This window comes from Colossoma macropomum, unplaced genomic scaffold (assembly GCF_904425465.1).
Source record: "Colossoma macropomum unplaced genomic scaffold, Colossoma_macropomum, whole genome shotgun sequence".
Taxonomy (NCBI): domain Eukaryota; kingdom Metazoa; phylum Chordata; class Actinopteri; order Characiformes; family Serrasalmidae; genus Colossoma; species Colossoma macropomum.
Window position 1 is genome coordinate 24,697,827 of NW_023494805.1, and position 19,625 is coordinate 24,717,451.

General features: G+C 41.0%; 2 protein-coding genes across 2 annotated transcripts; both read right to left on the bottom strand.

Moving 5' to 3' along the window:
• Positions 1-363: 363 nt before the first annotated feature.
• Positions 364-7,693, bottom strand: paqr9 (progestin and adipoQ receptor family member 9). Its single transcript, XM_036596259.1, has one exon. It carries the CDS (start codon positions 5,771-5,773, stop codon positions 4,616-4,618), a length of 1,158 nt encoding a protein of 385 aa, XP_036452152.1. The 5' UTR covers positions 5,774-7,693; the 3' UTR covers positions 364-4,615.
• Positions 7,694-7,888: 195 nt separating this feature from the next.
• LOC118825587 (zinc finger MYND domain-containing protein 15-like) lies at positions 7,889-19,404 on the bottom strand. The gene is made up of 13 exons (XM_036596258.1): positions 19,295-19,404; positions 17,579-17,813; positions 15,882-16,131; positions 14,443-15,552; positions 12,754-12,903; positions 12,561-12,653; positions 12,287-12,403; positions 11,528-11,616; positions 11,232-11,333; positions 9,711-9,840; positions 9,378-9,436; positions 9,113-9,273; positions 7,889-8,660 (listed from the first exon to the last, which is right to left on the bottom strand). Exons 4-13 carry the CDS (start codon positions 14,654-14,656, stop codon positions 8,438-8,440), a joined length of 1,338 nt encoding a protein of 445 aa, XP_036452151.1. The 5' UTR covers positions 14,657-15,552; positions 15,882-16,131; positions 17,579-17,813; positions 19,295-19,404; the 3' UTR covers positions 7,889-8,437.
• Between the last annotated feature and the right edge of the window lie 221 nt (positions 19,405-19,625).

Here is a 19,625-nt window from a genome sequence, read left to right on the forward strand (position 1 = left end):
CTAATTTTCAATAGCCAGCAAGAAAGACTGCTAATCAGCTAATCTCACCACTCTAGGCTTGTACCTTAATAATTGCATGCAGTGAACAAAAAAGACAATCAAATTGCCAACTGCAATTATTTATATGGTAACTAATCACCAAATAAAATTTCATGATTGTGGATCAGTATCGGTATCAGCCAATGCTCAAGGTTTCAATATCGGAATGTGAAAAGAAAAAGTGTTATTGTGTCATCTCTAATAACAATGTTGTTGGTGTTATTACATTATCAGGAAATAGTTATTGGATTGTACCGCACTTTGCCTATCCATACATTATTACACATAAACACAAATGTATTCATTAGAAGGAAAACACACCATTTTTGATCCAGCAAGTGCTAAATTTATTAATTCCTAGTTATAATCTCTTGATACAGTGAAAAAGAAACTACCAATACAATTATTTTAATTCTGAATCTAAAGGTAGCCTATATCTCAGTCATTAAGAGAAAACTCTAATGATCTACATATGTAAATCATAAATAAGACTGAATCTAAATCAGTCATAAAGCATAGCATGTAAAGTGACTTCTGACAACAATCCTGTATTCATTTAACCCTGAGAGCTAGAACTCTTCCAGTCTAGTAGTTATAAAACTGCTTCTGTCTTTGAACTTTACACCAGAGACCTTGATGAGTGACCATTTAGTGATAAATGACCATTTTGGACCAACAGTGTCCAGTGAACCTATATCAGTTTTACACACTATGATAATACTGACCTATGAGAAAATTTGTGGACACAAATGGTCCACAAATTTTTGCTCCAACCAAGCACCAAAAGTCTAAGTAAGTGCCCTAAATGTTCTTTAAGAAGACAGCTGGTGTTTTACAGGGAATTAATTCCTCGACTGTGTCCCTTGCTGAGTATTTTGAGTATTGTTTATGTTCATTTTTCCTACTACTAGTAGTACAGAATTCATACAAGTACAATCAAACAGATGTATATGTTTGCATATGCATTTCTTCACATATTTTAAAAGTGAGGTCCCTCTCTTGTAACAATGATAGCAGTACAAAGACAAAGACATTGATGTTCTCTGCACAAGGCATTTGACCCTAAATCATGTTTTACCCAACCATATTAAATGCGTAAGCTATGCAAAAGAAAATCAGTCTTTTGAAGCAGAAGCATCCTCTTGCAGAATCAGTAGCTGCTTTGTGTGGATTGGTGAAGCTTTGTCACAAGGTTGGTGCTACCACAAACCTACTCGATGATGTAAAAAGGAAGTAAGATGCAGGATAAAATTTGTGTTCAAAGAGCCATCACTGCCTCATAGCGCACGCACATTACAGACACACATATCAAGTGACAATTTAGTATTTCATACATGGCTTGCATAACGTTATTCTCTGTAACAAAACCAAAAACTATGGGCCTCATTCACCAGCATCTTTTTCTTGAGAAAGGCCCTAAGAAAAAGTCTACGTCAGCTTCATGACGTGCTCTTAAACTGCAGATTTGTTCGCACCTTTGTGTGCGTAGATTCTGTTCTCACTTAAGAAGAAATCCCAAATAAGAAAACTTTGATGAATGAAACCTGCGTAAGTGGGTTTTAAGAAGAAATTAAGAACGGTTCTTAAGGACGGTTGGTGAATGAGGCCCTATGATCCCATCAAGTGTAGCAGGATCTGGACTTTATGGGCATGGAATTTCAACTGTAACAGATAAGACTGAACTGTACCTTACACTGGCAGTCAAAAAGAATTGCTCAAAGGTTGTTTTTTGTGATTATCGATGATGCACATATATGAATGGAAATGTATAGAAACTAGAAGAACTATACATGTTTATCTGTATGTTGTAGGTCCTTTCTAACTTTCATGACCATATCACATTGTTCATTTTTGAGCTGTTTCTTCAGCCATACCATCTACGGCCAGTTTTGCAGACCCAGATAAAACCTGAACTTAGACTAAAAGAAATTTCCAGTGGTGATTCATCATTGGCTATGCAATATAGTCTAGGCTTAACTCAAGTCTAGGAAACCAGCCAGTTGGTTCGCCCAGCTAACCTACAATGAATTTTAAAACCAGTGGTGAAGCAACCTTTTGTTTTTTACAGACCTATTTCCTTTTTTTAACTGCTCCGCTGTAAGGGCTGAAGCACATGAAGCACAACTACTGATAAATAACAATACTAATTTGTCATACGTTCATAGAGTTTTTTTAAAATAATTTAATGGAATTTCTTTCTACTAAATCTAGTCATCCTATGCATATCACACTTGAACTCCCTCCACCTCAAACTACTTAAATCACTTGACAAGCAATATGGTGTCAAGCATTGTTCTTCGAAATATCCAGTCATTTTGTTGGTTGATTTCCTCCTTTCAATAAACATCAGTGTATGTAAGCAATTTTTTTTTGTCCGGCAGTGTAGATATAATCTATGAAAATCTAGGGTGACCATATTTTGGTTTTCAAAAAAGAGGACATTGCGGGCAGACTGTAGAATGCACGTCAGCATAAAAGCAAAATCCAAATCCTGGACATTTTAGACAATGTAGAAAATCAAGCTGGACACCCTTTTAGGTCCCAAAAAGAGGACATGTCCTGGAAAGAGAGGATGTATGTCACCCTATAAAAATCTATAAAACAAGCATGATGGCATTCTGTGTTTTAGCATTGACTCCATACACCTATAGCAACTATTCTAATGCTCTTTCTTATGAGGATGAGTAACAGACAGCAGAGATACAAATACTCTAGTGTACAATAAGGATGCCTGACTCACCACTGATTCAAATCTATACACAGTCATAAGTTAATGACACAAACCTAGCAGGCACGTTCAAAATTGAAATCTACAGACATAGCTAAACTCAGAGTCTATTTTCAAAATGACTAGGCTTTTAAACTGTGCAAATGTACCCACAGTAACAGCTACTGGTAAGACTTCACACTACGCAAGCTGTCATAAAGCTATCAGAGATGCATTGACAAGACATAACATGACAACATGTGAACACATAAAAATAACTTCATGATGTTACAAAAAAGTGCTGTGTGCCATGACTTTCAAAAGAAAAGTCATAAGATAGACTGTTATTGATAAAATGTGATAGCTTTATGACAGAATGCTCAGTAACGTGCTATCCAGTAGCTGCGCACCCACTGGAAAGACTATTTCAACCAAGGCCTGCATTCAGGAAGAATACCAGGTTAAGAGTGCTGCTTTACTCTTTCAGTCACATGTCCTGACTCAGATAGGCGCTGGAGGAATCTGATCCTAGATGTGCACTCTTAACCTAGAATTCTTGCTGAACGCAAGCCTTAACAAGTCTAGCACTGAAACCCCAACAACAAAAGCACTTAGTCGTCACAGTGGCATTTCTTACACTATTTTCTACCATTACAGAAAGGTTCAAGTAGTATTCAGAACCAGCTGTTACAGGTAAGTGATGGTGAGAAGGGCAAAATGTAAAAAACTAGACGAGACTGTCATCTACAAAGGAATGAACAAGCAACATTAATGACAGATTAAAAATTAATGCAACAACAGGCAAAACTCTCTTAAATTATTCACTGATATGCCCTTTAATGCACCACTTCCTGAAAGCATCTGGTTGGTTGAGTGCAAATTCCGCTAAGCAGTGGAAAACACTGCTGAGATCATGTTGATATGTCTAGTAAGCAATGTTATGGCTTCTTCTTCACCCAACATTCAAGGCGTAATCCTCCCATCAAACCTCGTCTTCTTATGTTATAATCTATACACCTAATGTACAATCAAGAGCCATGCATAGGTTACAGTACTGAATATGTAAAGACGTTTCTGTCTCGATGGTATCTTGTAGATTCAAGTCTATAACTGATAACAACAGCTCAGTAGCATAGCACAGATTTCCATATATTGTCCAGCTCTCAGATTTCTTTTTGTAATGAGAGCAAGCTGATAGAACATCATTTGAAAATATGGGCCGAAGAACATGATATTGTTCGAGTATATGCTGCATCAACCACTCCCCCCTCATTGCCTCTTTTCTAAAAGACTGTGGTTGAAGCAATTTGAGCTTGTCGGCTCCTTCACTTCCTGTTTGAAGGGCTCACAAGCAACAAAGAGGAAGTGAGTTTGTGTGCATGGTTGTGTGTATGTATCAGTGATAAAGACACACTGCCAGAGAGAGACTGAGAGAGAGATACCAACTAAAAGCATTAGCATGATATCATGTCTCCCCAGGAAACTCTGAAAGCGTTTAATGCTGTCCAGCGCTAGTGGAGCCCACTTGGGATGGAATTAGCAACTCATTCTCGAAACGCCCTGTAAGCACCACTGTACTTCCCCCAGGGACAAAAATGGCCAAGCCAAGACTTGAAGACAATCAGTCAAATGAACGCCTCTGAATAAACCTACAATGGAAGCAACAACATGCCTCGTAATAAACCTTACTCATATTGATATTTGATAGTACATGGACAGTAACAGTTATATGCAATTGTGTCAAATGATGCCCTGTAGCCTCAACAGTGGCCATCCTAGACTGTGAAATGGTAAAATGGAGAAAGGATTCATGCCCCGTGTGGTTAAATAACAGCCACTGCCAGCTAGAATTCAGTTCTATGGCTCTTCTTAATGCACCTTCAAACGTTTTTGCTCGGGAGCATAAATATGGTAGGCGCACCACCCAAACCAGACAATGATAGAGGCTATACACCCTTGCAGCAGCATCATCACACCATAGGTGGAGCAGAGAGTGGGACCAGGGAGCTGAGTAGGCGTTGTGGGTGCTAGAACCAGAGAAGGGTGGAGCAACAGGGCCCGTATCTCCACCTTGATCATATGGAGCTCGTCAAGGATGGACAAGAAGGTACAGCAATGGAACCACTGGTGGCTGTGGCCCCAAATGTCAAACTTCCCCGGAGACAGGCGCTCGGGGATCTTGCTGATGTTGAAGACTGCAGACACCACCAGCCAGAAACAGTGGCGGTAGAAGAAGGCAGCCATTGTGGAGGACGGGTAAGGAGAGGGCGGTGGAGAGTTCGGAGGGTATGGGGAAGGGCTGAGAAGGCGGTAGAAGACCGGCGTGGATGAGATGAAGAATGGGAGGAGGAAGACGAGAGTACGCACAATGTAGCGGTACTTCCTCCAGCGCTGCCTGGTGTTGCAACAAGTTATGACACAGACGATAGCTATCATACAGGAGCAGGGGATGTACAAACTCTCGAAGAATGGGCGGAAAATTAGGAGAGAGCTGTAGAAGGAAGAGGTAGTGCAGGAAGGAGGAGGTGATGAAGGTTCCTCACCCCTCTCTGACTGTGTCCCAGATGCATTCTGTGCCCCAACCCCAATCTTTGGTATCCCTGCCTGTGGATGAATGTAGTAATAGTAAGCCAGTGAGGAACCAACAGTATATGCACTAATGGTTCCATAATCCACAAAGAAGCAAATCTCCCGAATAATCAATGACATAGAGTTCAGAAGATGTGCCATGCTGCTGGCCAGTAACAGATAGAAGACCCCGATGAAGTAGGTCCATGCAGGGTAAAAGAAGGGGTCTCCAGGGTTTGGTGCCCCTTCCCACTTGAATATCTCCAGAAAGTGAAAGGCGAAGAGAAAAATGGGGAGGAAATGAGTCCAGAAGTTTCCGGTCTCATTGGTGGGGCGGAACGCCGAGACCAGGCACTGAAGGAGGCTGTAGTCGGGGAAGCGGTAACCCGACAGAATGAAGTTTTCTGTCACTCTTGGTGGGACATCAGTGTGACGGAGGAGAGGTAGCGACCACATCATGATATCTCGTACTCAGGACTGGCTCACTGCAGCAACTCACAGGGGTTTACCGTTCTCGTCCTCTGGCGTCACCTTCATCATGTTCCTTTACAATAATTTGCACTGATATCACATCATGGAATTAAGCTGTTCCACAGTAAGGTTGCATTTGCTCAGCAGGATAAGTATTAATCATTCAAACATCAGTCAGTAGTCTTGATCTTACTGCAAAGTCCTACTCAAATGCATGTGCAGCAAAATTATAATCCACCTAAAGCAGACTTTGTATGTGCAGATTAGGATACAGTTGGCCAAAAATTCCTGAGCCTTAATTAAAGGTATAAATCCCCCACAGCATGCACAGAAACCGCTGGGCTGGAGCTTAAAAAGCCCAAACGCTCATTTTTCTTTAGGGATCCAAAGGCCAGCGTCCGCACAGTCTCTGTTTATCCTCTTCGTTGTTGTTCACCTTTAGCAGCAACGTCGCAACGAGGTTATAACAAGGGGTTATATTTTATCTCTCCAGTGCAGATGAGTCCTTATCAGTGTCGAGTTCACTCTGCCCTGACACGAGGCTCGTGTTTCGTATGCGTTACACGAGCTCCTTTGCACGGCGCGTTCAAAACACCCGAGCCGGCAGCTTCTTTAACGTGCTGAAATCTATCCGGTGGCCTGTGTAACGTGCTGAAACGGAGCCGGTAGCTTCTTTAACGCGCTGAAACGGAGCCGGTGAGCTGGCCTGTGTACCGTGCTGAAGCTCCACATCGCTTCACCGCGAGCCTGGTCTCAGCGGCATCTCTCCGCTGCTGAACCTCATTCAGGGAAAAACTGGGTCAGGGGGCAACGCGGCGCGCGCCGGCTTCTCCTCACGCGCCGGCTCGCATCGTACAAAACATTCGTGCAACTGCGGTTCCGGCGATGGCGCACGAAGACAGCGCGGGTTAGAAACGCTGCGAGAGAGATCACAGTCTGTATCGCAGCGCCCGAAAACCTGCACTTGCGCTGATGGCAGTCCGAGCCACAGTCCTTCTCATCTATTCCAGTACAGTCCGATCCTGAACGAGATCTTCTCTGTCTTCATACCCAGCCCACAGAATGAGGCCTGGAGCTCTCTCTATCACTCTCTCTCTGTCTCTCTTTAGGTGCTTACACATACACGTCCTGTCCTTGACTGTTCGTTTGCCGGTAGGTCGCAGTGCCCCATGCGCTGTGGTGGAGCCTGTGTGCGCCCCCCTCCCCCCTCTAGGGGTAAACCTACCGTCCTGCCGGGCAGCTCACAAACTGTGGCTGTCTATAGCCACCCAACATGCGAGTAATAGCTCACTACCATTCTCTCTCTCTCTCTCTCTCTCTCTCAGCCTCACTCGCTCTCTCTCCTCCTGGCAACTTTCCAGTGACGTTCGTGAAAGCCCTGGACAGAAATAGACAGGATTTATTCGCCTGGTTGCAGTCGCATGAAGCGCTCTCCCCTGCCAGACTGCGCTCTCTTATTCATTTCACTCATTCAGATAACATTAGGTCCGAAAGCACGTCCATGGTGCCCGGTTTTACTGTGTTAAACTGTGCACACTGTGTGATGAGCGGGTCTGCTCTTGCTCCTTGTTAATATAATTAATAATAAATCTACTGTGAGACGCAATCGTGCGCCACCACACAGGGGACCAATGAAAACACGCGCAGAGGAGAGCTAATTTTATTTCCCACCTGTTTTCAGCACGGCTCCGCTCATCTTGGCTAGGATTGGCTGCTAGCGCCTCGCTTTGGTGAGCTAGGATTGGCTAGTGGTTCATCCTCACAAGATGCCCTGCTATCAGCGGGCTGCTTGCGAGCAGCCAATCCTAGCGCACGTAGGCGGAGCTTGTCGGAAAAGAAGTGGGAAATAAAATGACCCCATCCAGGCGACCCCCTTCCTTCCCCAGCCCTCTGCCGCCCCTTGTCCGCGTGCCAGGTGGCCCCTGCGAGGGGCAGTGGGTCGTGAAATAGCCTTGCCTTGAGGGCAAGCCTGCAGGTCCTCCATTGGCCAGCTGTTCTGAGGACTGGCCAACAAACATGTGAAGGAGTCTGGAGCATGCTTTATAATAAATTGTGCTGTGCTTTTCTTGAATGGTCATAGGTTAAGATGTAAGGTCCATGTCAGCTGATTTGGGAATCTGTATTGCAGTTGATGCAAACAGTTTATATTGTCAGCATCTTTTACAGTGTCCACAGCGTGTCCCCTTCTGACCTTTTCTAAAGTGAATACAAAGTTGCTATGAGAATTATAGGATAATTTACAGACTGTGTTCCATTCCTTTCTAAAATTTCCAGGCTGTGGTTGCTTAGTTTATGTGATAATCTAGACTTCACCTCTGCTGGATGGCAGTTATCACAGCTGTGACTATAACTAGTCTTTCATACTTTCATAACACAAACGCAACTGGTAAACAACTTTAGGGCTTATATAGCATGATGTCATTTTCGCATATGGTATACTGTAGGTGCAACCCATATGGCCTAAATGTGCTGTAGGGATTACAGAGTGGGGGTAGGAGTTATGTATATTCACTCACCACTAGCACTAGCACAACACATTATACTGCCACATAAAACAGTACTTTAATTCTATTGCGTTTTTGTTATATAAGCATATTTGTAAGTGCATGACAGCTGCTGGGGTTGTTTGTGTGGGTCTTTGTGTATGCATGCTTATTTTCGCTTGTGTGGCATGTTACGGGCTGCCTGCTTCTTCTCTTTCCTGGTCATCTTGCGCAGTTCAGGGGGAAAGCTGTGCTTTGCAGTGACTGCTCTCTGACTGGCTGGTTCCTGTGGATTAGTTTGACCACCTGCTTGTCCATTGGTAATGGAGGGGTGCTGCGGGCAAGGCACAAGAGGCTTATAGAGGAGATGAAAAATGAAAGCATTGGAGTACCTGAAGAAAAAGAAAATAAACAAAAAAGCAGTAAGGACAGGTTGGGACAGTTAGGCCTATGGAAGCTATTGAAGGAAAAAAAAAGTCTTCTTTCTAAGCTGCATCAATGTGAACTGAGGAACTTGAACGTTTAACAATGTGTTGCCACAGTTCTCATAAACCCGTGAACTTGTGAATTTCTGAGGAAGTTGCAGCGAAATGGCTGATAAAGCTGATAATACAAGTTCCATATTACCTGAATTTACACAGCAGCCAGTTATAATGTAAACATGGTAAATCACACTAGTGGGTAGTGTGCTGGTACATTCAAGCAAATATACATAAAGTTCACATGTTAAATTTACTATTTGCTGAATGCAGAAAATGCGTAGTTACGGTTTGCTGACGTGACTGTTTTCAGACTTTTCAGGGGGCTATCCGAACACACTAATAGAATGGATTGTTCCTCTCACCATGGTAGCAAGTTGTCTCCTCCACAGAGTCGTAGAGGACAGCGGAAGGGGTTAATAGTAGGGTGTGAGAGAGCACCCCCTGTGGCAGAACTCATCACTTGCTTGCTGGACTCACAGCTCAACTCACTTAGCTCACAGAAATAGGCTGGAACTCTCATGGACTGGAGTACATAAGAACACTCTGTTAGTCAGAGGCCTTAGTAAATAATCAATAAGTAACAGAACACTCAGCAGATGCTGAAGATAAAGGGTGTTTGTGTGCTACCTGAAGTCGGGGGAGAGTGCTGAGCCATGAGTCATGGAGAGGAATCGCTGGTCTGAATCCTGACACACACACACAAACACATTGTGAATGGTCCCTCTGCAAAGGGATTAGCTGTGTTGTATTGTTTAGCGTTGTGTTGGAAGTCTGGGCCCATTCAAAGAGATCATAAAGAAATGATTCATAAATAAACAATGGAGATCATAGGAGGGGCTCTTGTGCTTCCTTCCCGCTATTGAAAACACAGAATGCTGTGTCTGTTCAAACACACCATTCAAAATTTCGAGGCCTTTTTCTCATAGAACATACACAAACAGTTTTGTGTTTTTCACACACCAATCACAAGGTCTGGTTTGGGGCCCTGGAGCATGTGGTAGGCTCTTTTGTACGCTTTGACTCGGATACTCTTCTTTTCAGCTTTCTCCTCTGAACCTAGAGCAGGACTCACCAGAGATACACCATCACTCTGTGGGGAGAAATAGAGAAAGAATTTCAGGTGTGTCTAGTCAAATGTTCCATATTCACTAATGGTTGAACAGGCATATATATCTCCAGTCAAAATGGCCGTAAAGAACAAGTTACTCTTTTTTCGGCATCAGAAAAACTGCAGAAAACATTTTTAACAGAAAAGTACTTGTACTATTACATATAATATTAGATTTTCAGTATTTAGTGTTTCCACGCTTTGCCTTTATTACATCTTACATTTTTTTCAGGAGACTTGCAGTCAGTTTACCAAAGAAATCTGCAGGGATATTTTTCCACACCTCCAAAGTTCAGTCTGAGAAGTTGGTTGCATTTTCTGTCTTATGATCAAAGTAATTCAAATAACGAATTCAAACTTTTTCATTAAACCTTACTCCACATATGTCCAGTTTCAGTGTTCTGGTGCAACTTTTCTTTGTTTTTATTTCCTCTTCTCAGTAATAACTTTTTGGCAGTTACATATTCTTTCAGACTCATAGTGTTGAGTTGTCTTCTCACAGTGGAAGGTTAAATAGAAACATGAGGATTTTTTCAGATGTGAAGTAAGAGTGGAGCTTGATTTTCTCCTCTCTCTCAAAGATGAAAGCGTTAAGTACTGTTTATCTGATAGTGAGAGTTTTAGTGGTCTACTAGGTCTTGCTTTGTTAGAGGTCCCATTTTTATATTTTTAATAATGTCTTGAGCTCTTGAGTTTTGTAAACTTAAACAAAAAAATTAACTGTTCACTTATTTTCCTTTGTGAATTATCTTACAAACCCAATTCCAAAAAAGTTGGGACAGTAGGTAAAATGTAAATAAATATGGATAGCAATGAATTGCAAATCCTTTTTGACTTATTCAATTGAAAACAGTACAGGACAACTTATTTAATGTTTCAATTAATTAACTTCACCATTTTTTGTATATTATTCTTATATTTGCTTATTTTAAATTGGATGCCTGCAACATGTTACAAAAACATTGGGACAGTTATTGTGGCTTGGTACTGTCTTTCTGAAATAAGCAGGGATGTACCTGAAAAAGATGTTGTCTAGATGGCAGCACATGTTGCTCTAAAATGTATATGTACCCCTCAACATTAATGGTGCCTTCACAGATGTGCAAGTTACCCATACTACTGGTGCTAACACGCACCCATATCATGAGAGTTTTGACAAGAAATGAAATAAATGAAAGGGTAGTCTCTGACTTTTGTACAGTACTGTACTATAAACCACACTATATATATATACACAGAGAAAGAAAATAATAGGCTGTCTTTTCTCCAATAATGACACAATGACTTAAGTGGATAAAAAAAGAAGCTATGAGAACAGAAGTATGTATGCGTGGGCCATATGTCTGAGTGACTGTTTCAGTGTGGTTATGGACCTTTTTTTGTAAATAGAGTTGCTGTTCATCACTCTCTTGTGGCAGCTGTTCTCCAACGAATGCAAGTTCAAAAGTCATGTGTGGAAGAAGCACAGACAGCTCCTATCGAAGAAGATAAAAAGCAACTGATTCAGCCAAAGCACTGCTTCTGTTTGGGGTTCTTCTCACTTCTCTTCAATAGTTTCACTTCTCTTCAGTAAACAGGCCAAAAACTGACATCGACAAAGTAAGAATACAAATGATATGCAGAGGTAGTTGACCATAAAGAGAAAGAGGAAGATGTTTGTCTGGCTCACCCAAAAAATCATGAGCGTGTGAAACTCTCTGTAGGATTCGATGATGTGGATCTTCAAAGACTGCTTCTTCAGAATGTTCAGCTCTGGATCTAAAGAGTATGAGGCCACTTCAGAGATTCAGAACTGTTCAAATGTTCACACCAGAGATGACCAACCCGACAACCACCAACAAACCGAAACATTTGGCTGGTGCACCATGAAATTTCAACTGACAATTACTTGCCATATAAATAATCACAATTAACAACAGAATTGTCTTTTTTGATCACTATATATAGCTATTAATATACAAGCCTAATGTGGCCAAATTGGCTGATTAGCTATCTTACTTCCTAGCTGTCAAAATTATTAGCTTCCAGCTGATGACAGACAGCTCAAGTTCAAATGAACAAACATTATTTAGTGCAGCCTTCTAAAGGTACATCAACGGAGACAGTCCAATCATGTTTCAGAGGAAACCAAACAGAGGCAGCCAAAAATACTAGTGTTATTACCATAGAGGGGATTCCCAGTAAGCCATCAAACTACTACACAACCCAGCACATGACAACTCTATTTACGAGCTTTAGACAGCCTTGCATAAATCCCTGTTTTTTACAAAAACAAAACTGTGGTTTAGCAGGTTATTAGTGCACCTTACAACTGTTTGTTTGATTGTTTTGACACTTTCTTTAAGAGATTATCAGTGTTTTATTGAAGGGGTTTTCAGTGCTGTGGTGACAGGCTTAAATATACACGTACACACATATTTTCACTTACAGTCTTGTGGCACCAAAGAGGTGATGATGTAGTATATAGATAATGTGGAGCTGAGCAGAGGAGCCACAGGTGATGCCAGATTCAAGGCCCTCCAACTAAAATACTGACTCCAGGACACTAAAAGAGAGGGATATTACAGTATGTTTACTTTTAGTTTTCATTAAAAACAAATTAATTGTAAAAAATACTTGGCATTAAATACTTTGCTTTAAGTCTGCATACATCTACATAAGCAGAATGTTACCGAAATATTAATTGTGTGCCATTTTCCTACCTAAAGGTGAGCTGGGGGAAGGGGAATTGAGGGGTGTTTGACCAAGCAAGATGTTGGCTTCCTCTTTCAGATGGCCATACGGTTCCGAGTGACCTTGAAAAACACAAAGTTAAATGAACACACACATAAACAAACAGCACAGCATATCATTCTTCAGTCATAACAGCTGTACTTGGTTTTAGAATATGCCCACCTGATAGCCAGATATCTTTGGCCTGTTCCATTCCTGAATGGAGCTCAAAACGGGGGGACCGCACAAGTAGGCTCCAAAGCAACCAGTAGCCACTGTTTAACTTATTCTTAAACAAGAAATGCTCTAAATCAAAGTCTTCGGTCGTTGTTTCTTAAAAACAGTTGAAGAAGGCACAAATCAGTTTCCTCATATCATCTCATCATAACTCATGTCTTTCAAAACACAGCTATCATACCATCACCATGATTTACTCTATAGCTACACATGCAATTATCAATAATCTACCACTATTACTTTAAAGCAGGGGCGTAGCCGGAACTTTTAAAATGAGGTGGTCAGGTTAGCCCCATATATTTTATTGGAGTGGCAAAATGCTAAGAAAGAAATTAAATAAAACTGTGTTTAATAATGTTCTTCTGCACATATATTAGGCATATGTTATTAAAATAACATAAAATATGATGCACTGAATTACCTTTAAATAAAATATTCCATGTAATAAAGCCATACAGTGTACTCAAATAGGCTGTCCTTAATACATGATACTTATATGTTTAATGCTAAGGAAGTTAGCCAGACAGGAAAGTATAAAGTAACTTTAAGAATGAAAAATCTTTGGCTGGCTGAAACACAACCTACTGTAGTATTAGCACAATGTTATATCTAGCACTGGATTTGCCTCAGAGGGAAAGCTTGCCTACATCATTAAACACTGCTTGTACTGAGCTTACATTTCATTAGTTAACATGACAAAGTCATTTTTGCTTAGCCTACATATAATGTTCTGTTACATTCTGTGAAAAAAATATTATACAAAATAATACCTTCTCTAATTGGCTGAGAGCATGATGTGTATCAAACTGTGGTTTACTGACATAGAAATTTATTTATCTCTTTTAACCGTGTTTTCCTAATGTATAAAGCCAGTTAGCTTCATTAAGCAAAATGAACAAGTCTAACATTAAAGTTTTAAACAGCATTACCTCAACTGTATGCTCAGCTAGGCAGCCTATCACAGAGAGATATACTGAATATTAAGCGCAGCATCATTGGATTCTTGTGACTGATTAGTAACTGTCCTAATGGTAGATTTTCACTATACATCAATCATGCACACAAGGTAGGTAGGACAACTTTTCTCTTGTGACTGATCCACTGAGGACAGCTAATGTCTGTCTTTCCATTACTGAGGAGGCCAGTAAAGTGACCATGCTTTACACCAGTTGACCACCCCTTGGCTAAACCCTTGTGTTTTGTGTTTTTAAAAGACCATTTGTGTTCTTATTACAACATCCTGAAATTCGCATTAGTTTGTGTCTGTGCATGTGTGTTTGTGTTTATGTGTGTGTATTTGTGTGTTAGGGGTGTATTCAGCTCTTTATGGGAACTGAATTTGCCCAAGATGATGGGAGAAAATGAAAATAGTGACATTATTTTGACATTTGGCCGATCCCAGCATGGATAATAAGCTTTTTTCTCCTTTTCTAAAATAAAAAATGCATATTTGATTAGGAAAATGTAAAAGGACCTTAGATTAAGGTTAGGGTTGAGTTAAATGTAGGCACTGCAATATTTAGCTACAGTGAGTCAGTGAAAATACACTAGATGGACAGTATGCATATGTTTTTTTTTTTTGTCTGTGAGTGTGTGTGTGTGTATATGTGTGTGTACGTGTGTGGCGCCCCCTACCTTTGGCATAAGTGAAGGGCAGGTTGGCTAGCTGGACCCTGTGGCTCATGTAAAGGGTCAATCTCTCACAGCTGTGAGAGCGGTTGAGGTCCGGTGAAGACTGATGGTGAGCTGATGGAGGGCATTCATCTGGACAGAACAACACTGCCCTACAGCCAGGACTAGAAGACAGGAGAGCCAGAAGGATGGAAAGAAAAAGCAAGAGAGAGAGCATATACAAAAGGAAAGGCCAAAGAGCAAAAACAGAAACACAGCAAAAAGGAAAATACAGAAAATAGTGAATTTTGTTGATAATGACAAATAAAAGCTGAAGATTTATACTTGATAAGACTGGAACTCCTCATGTAAATGCGCAGTTTACAGGGCGTTGAACTACATTTGTATATCGAGCAAAAGTTTTATTTAATGGCAGATGTAGAGAATGTTATATTCATTGTTGTACATAAGTATTACCTTATACACTTATATACACAGCTAAAAGGGAAAAATAAATTGCTTTTCCATTCATATCACCTGGCATTGAGCAACTGTACCAACCTTCTCAACATTTTGTTTCAACATGACCAAGTTCAATCCAAAGCATAATTAAGACACTTTCACTGTGTATATACACTCACATGCATTCTCTTGCAAAACAATGCACACACAGTACATTCCATAAGCCACATACACAACCTTCATAATGTTTGGAATGTTGCCCCTGGCTCAAAACCTTTACACGTACCACTATTAACCCAGTGTATTACATGATTTGCATCTTACTCAAACTTTTTGTTCTGTCGTTTCTCTTAAAACTAAAAAAATCCATACTTGCTAAAACTTTGCACCACAAAAGAGACCTCTTTACCTCTTTTCTTCTTTTCCTTAGTAAACCTCTGTCATCTACCTCTTCTCTCTAACTTTTCACCTTACCATGGTTTCAGCCGGCTGGGGAAAGACTGTTTCTTACAAGCATGACAGTAGTATGCGGGGGGCCAGCGCATGCTAAATGCTTTAATGCGTGGCGCCCCCGTTTCCCTGTCTACATCAGTGGGCATCCAGCCACCAAATGCCTCTGGTCTCAGCGTCACCTTCAGACGAGACAAAGACTTCTCTCTCTTTCTCAGTAACCTAAAGGTACAAGTAGGTTTGGAGGGGGGCAGAAAGAGAAAGAAGAGGAGAAAGGGATAAGAGTCATATTTAGCACCATATGACAGCTGTTTCTGACATGTTGTGACTTTGGATGACTACATATCACTTCATTAATAAGGCAGATAAGGTCATTTTAAAAAAGCGATTAAATAGATTTACTTCACTCAAATGCATACGTCATTTCCACGTGAATAAAGATATTGCCAAAAATTAGTGAGGTGAAATTCAAAACATATCTGAATATGAATGTGGAAAAGACACACACATTTGCAGACATACACATTTTTCCAGTGTACTGTAGTGCTCACCTATGGAGTTTCTTATCACTAACTGTCAAAGTCTGTGGTCGTCGTGGCAACCTTCCGCTCAGTGGCGCCTCCATTGAGAATCGGAGCAATCCCAGCATCCTCTGTGTGATGGCACCCACACCCTCATTATCACTGCCCGCTGTTTCCCCAACATCCAGCGAATTGGACCAACCCCACGGCAACATATCAAAGCCCAGTAGCAAACCGGAAGAGTCCGTCAGTAGCAGCACGCTCCCTCCGTCACAACACACTACAGGGACAGACAGAGACGATTTAATTTAAAAAAAATCAATACATCTGTCTGAGTCTGAGCAAACAGTCAATCTTCATTGTAAGGGTGTTGTATTAGCTAAGGTCAGCTACATAATGTCTGTATGTGCCTGTGTGTGTGTTTGTATTTACCTCCTTGTTAGGTCATTTGCCTAGTCCTCCAGGAATCCAGGAGCACAAAGTTTGTTTTCACAAAAAAAAATTGCATCTTTCATTTGAAAATGTAAAAGAGGTCACTGATCTTAATAATTTTCAAACCTTCTGCATTTTCCAGTCATTAAAATGTAAACATTCAAAGGGGCCTGTGATCAGGGCCTGGATCATCCAGTAGGGTTAATGGGCATGTGCCAAGGGGCCAGAGCTACTAGGGGGGGCCCCACCAGGAACTATGAGAAAATCTAAACAGGTGTTTTGACTCAACCTAACGGACGATCAGAATCCTGACACCTCCCTGCCCGCTTTAGTTTTTCCTCCTTTCGCTGCTTAGCAATCATTCCACCATCAGCCACTAACACAGTCGAGCACTAACTCAGTCGAGCACTAGCATTCCTGTTAACGTACTTTAAATTTGAAGCTGCAGATATAGAAAAGATGTGCCTGGGGTTTTCACGTGAGAAATTACAAATGTCAGCTAAAGTTAAAGAAAAGTTGCTGCGTTGTTGTGGGCAGTTTGAACTATTTCAAAGGCAAGCTATGGTGAAACAAAATTTGACGCCCACTGTGGCAGTATGCTTTAGTTTAGGATGCTTGATGGTACATTTTTCTAGTGTTTTACCTTTGTTATGCTCATCTTAGCTGTCTGATTTAATTTATGTCATGTTTATTGGGGTAAAACTGTGCTTGTCAGGAGTGTTGATTGTTGCTGTTAACCTGTGTTCTTGTTTGTGTGTGCGTAACCTTGATATAGTTTTGTTTTTACTGCAATAGCATGATAAAATATGTCTGACGATGACTGTAGTCCTGTCAGCAATAGGCTATAACCTCACATCATGCTATCAGAACACAGCGCATTTGGAAAATGAATTGCAACCGGTGCAAGTCAACACAGTAACCTCCCTTCTTAGCAAATAAATGATAAATAATTTAACTTTACATTGAGCTATCACACTTAACACAAATATTCAATTCAAAAGGTTTGTTTCTAGAGCCATTTAGATAACCCCAGATTATGCAGCTTGGTCAGAAACAAATGCTCTTTCATTCAAACAGGCGAACAAATAAGTAAAAACAAGCGTATATGTGCCTATAGCAGTGATGTGCCCAGCACCACAGTTACTATGCTGCCATCGTGGTGCTGCACAGCCCTCATATAACCAGCTGTGATATCATAAAAAAAGCCCTGAATATTAAAAAACGTAGAAAGAGGGATAGAGAAAGAGAGATAGAGCATACAATGTTTCTGCAAGTTCTCTCACTGCAGCACTCACTCAGCTCTGACGGATCAGCATTGTGAAGTGTTCTGTCAGCAGGGGTCGCTGGTCCGCAGTCCAGCAGATGTAAGATCCAGTGTGCGCATGCGCGGTCCACGGGAAGCCGGACTCCACTCACCCTCACTGTGCGCTTCCTCAGTCTGGACCGTGAGTGTTCATACTCCTTGTACCAGAGCGCCATGGTGCGCGCAAACATCTGGAGCCGGTCACTGTACCCGGAGTCAAATTCCATCTGCAGGAGCCCAGAGTGGAGACTGTTCAGTAGACATGTTCTTGTACTGTAACCTTAAGTTATCTGGCTAACTGAGAAACCCACCCCAGGCCCCCACAGCCTCCACAGCCATAACACGGGGCTGATCAATTTAACCAAGCACCAACCCTCATGTTTGGAAGGCTGCATTCTCTATATATTCACATGTACAGACTTGCTAGAACTTTGTTATACAAAACAAACACTAAATCCTTCTTTGGACGTTTATGTTCCTCATTAAATTTTCCCTCCTTCCATTTATTTCAGGTTTCTCTTGCTCACATCATTAACTTAATTGCAAATGGCACTCTACTTCCCACTGCAAAAACATAGTGACAGGTAAAATCTTCTGATATCAATGAATTGAATGTCAATGAATTTAATATTTCTCATGTGATTGTTGTATGAATATTACAAAACTTTTCAAGCTATTTCTAGATAAGTTCCCATATAATGAAAAAACACACTTCCATCACATTTTTTTAATAAAAGAGCCAGATGTGGTATGTAAACATTGTCAACGCTCCAAAATGTACTGTTCACTCCTCAGTCCATACAGTCCATATATGGAAACTGAGCTGCTAAAACAACCTGTTTGGAATTAATTGTTTTTGTGATGTCATGTAAACCAATATATATGCTTGTTCAGCCTATAGCAGTTTAGCCCCGCCCATTTACAATGACCTATAAGGAGTGTCTCTGCCTGGACGGCTTTTCCAATGAGGCACTGAATCTAGAGCAGTCAATCAGGACAGAGCTCATTTACATAACACACACGTAAAATGTCATAAGCGGACCTCAGGAGAAAAATAAAATAGAAAGAAAATGCAGGATGTGTTTAAGCTATTTTGTCAAGTGAAGTTATCTCACTATATGTATTATCTTTTCCATTCAGTGTTTAACGTCTCTAAATGTTTTTCTTCATATCTAATGACTTTTCTTAATTTAATTGTTTTCAGTGTCATGTACACATTTTGTACGCATCAGTGTTCTATAAGAACATAAATGACATTTGCTTTGGCTGTTTAGGATGCTATTGAGCTCAGTATAACATGCAATATTATAATTTAAAAAAAAACTTCCCTCTGCTTTAGGGCCCTAACCGAACCTAACCACACCTGCAGAACCACTGCAAACCACTGACAGTTCACACCACATGGGAGGGAAACATCATTGCCCCAGAACTTTGTTATTTCCCGGAGGTTTAAACTGCTGAGGGATAAAAGATGTCAGTAAATTTGAGGGTCACAGGAGGGTTAATTAATGAATGGCAGTCCACTGTTTGTCCTCTTCAGGCTGAGCACGGCCGCAGCTCAGTTAGACAGGTTAGCTAACTTAGCTAGCGCCTCGCACTGAGGCAAGGTTAAAGTTGTTTTCCTGCTCCTCCTGATATTTACCTCCGGGTTTTTACAGTATGTGTGAGAATATTACAACGTGCCAGGCTGTAATAAGGCCAAACCCACCTTTCTGATTCTTTCGGTGCCGAGAATTTGAAGAAACGTGTTTTTATCCTTCCGCTCTGAATTCGTGTGTAAATAAATGCGTGTTTTTATTCTAAGTGCAGTGCGTGCTGTTGACTGGTGACGTAGAATGCACGAGTGGTTGTTCGGGGTGTTGTAGTTTTTTCAGGATCTCAGCAGGACATTAACAACGAGCAGGCTGCACGGGCTCCTCTACGTAGAAATATGAATAAAAATGAATGAATAATAATGTGCAATACTGCTGAAGATAAAGAGTAAAGACTCCACACTGTTAAATAGTGGATGAACCTCTGTCTTTTAACTAAGTTAGCTA

What these genes read in the sequence shown, in the direction of transcription:
- paqr9 (XM_036596259.1), bottom strand. Translation starts at nt 5,773, where the DNA reads ATGATGTGGTCGCTACCTCTCCTCCGTCACACTGATGTCCCACCAAGA.
- LOC118825587 (XM_036596258.1), bottom strand. Translation starts at nt 14,656, where the DNA reads ATGCTCTCTCTCTTGCTTTTTCTTTCCATCCTTCTGGCTCTCCTGTCT. An exon ending in GCACTCTCCCCCGACTTCAG is followed by an intron (nt 9,274 to 9,377) that starts GTAGCACACAAA and finishes TATGTACTCCAG; the next exon opens with TCCATGAGAGTTCCAGCCTA. An exon ending in GGAGACAACTTGCTACCATG is followed by an intron (nt 8,661 to 9,112) that starts GTGAGAGGAACA and finishes CTTTTTCTTCAG; the next exon opens with GTACTCCAATGCTTTCATTT.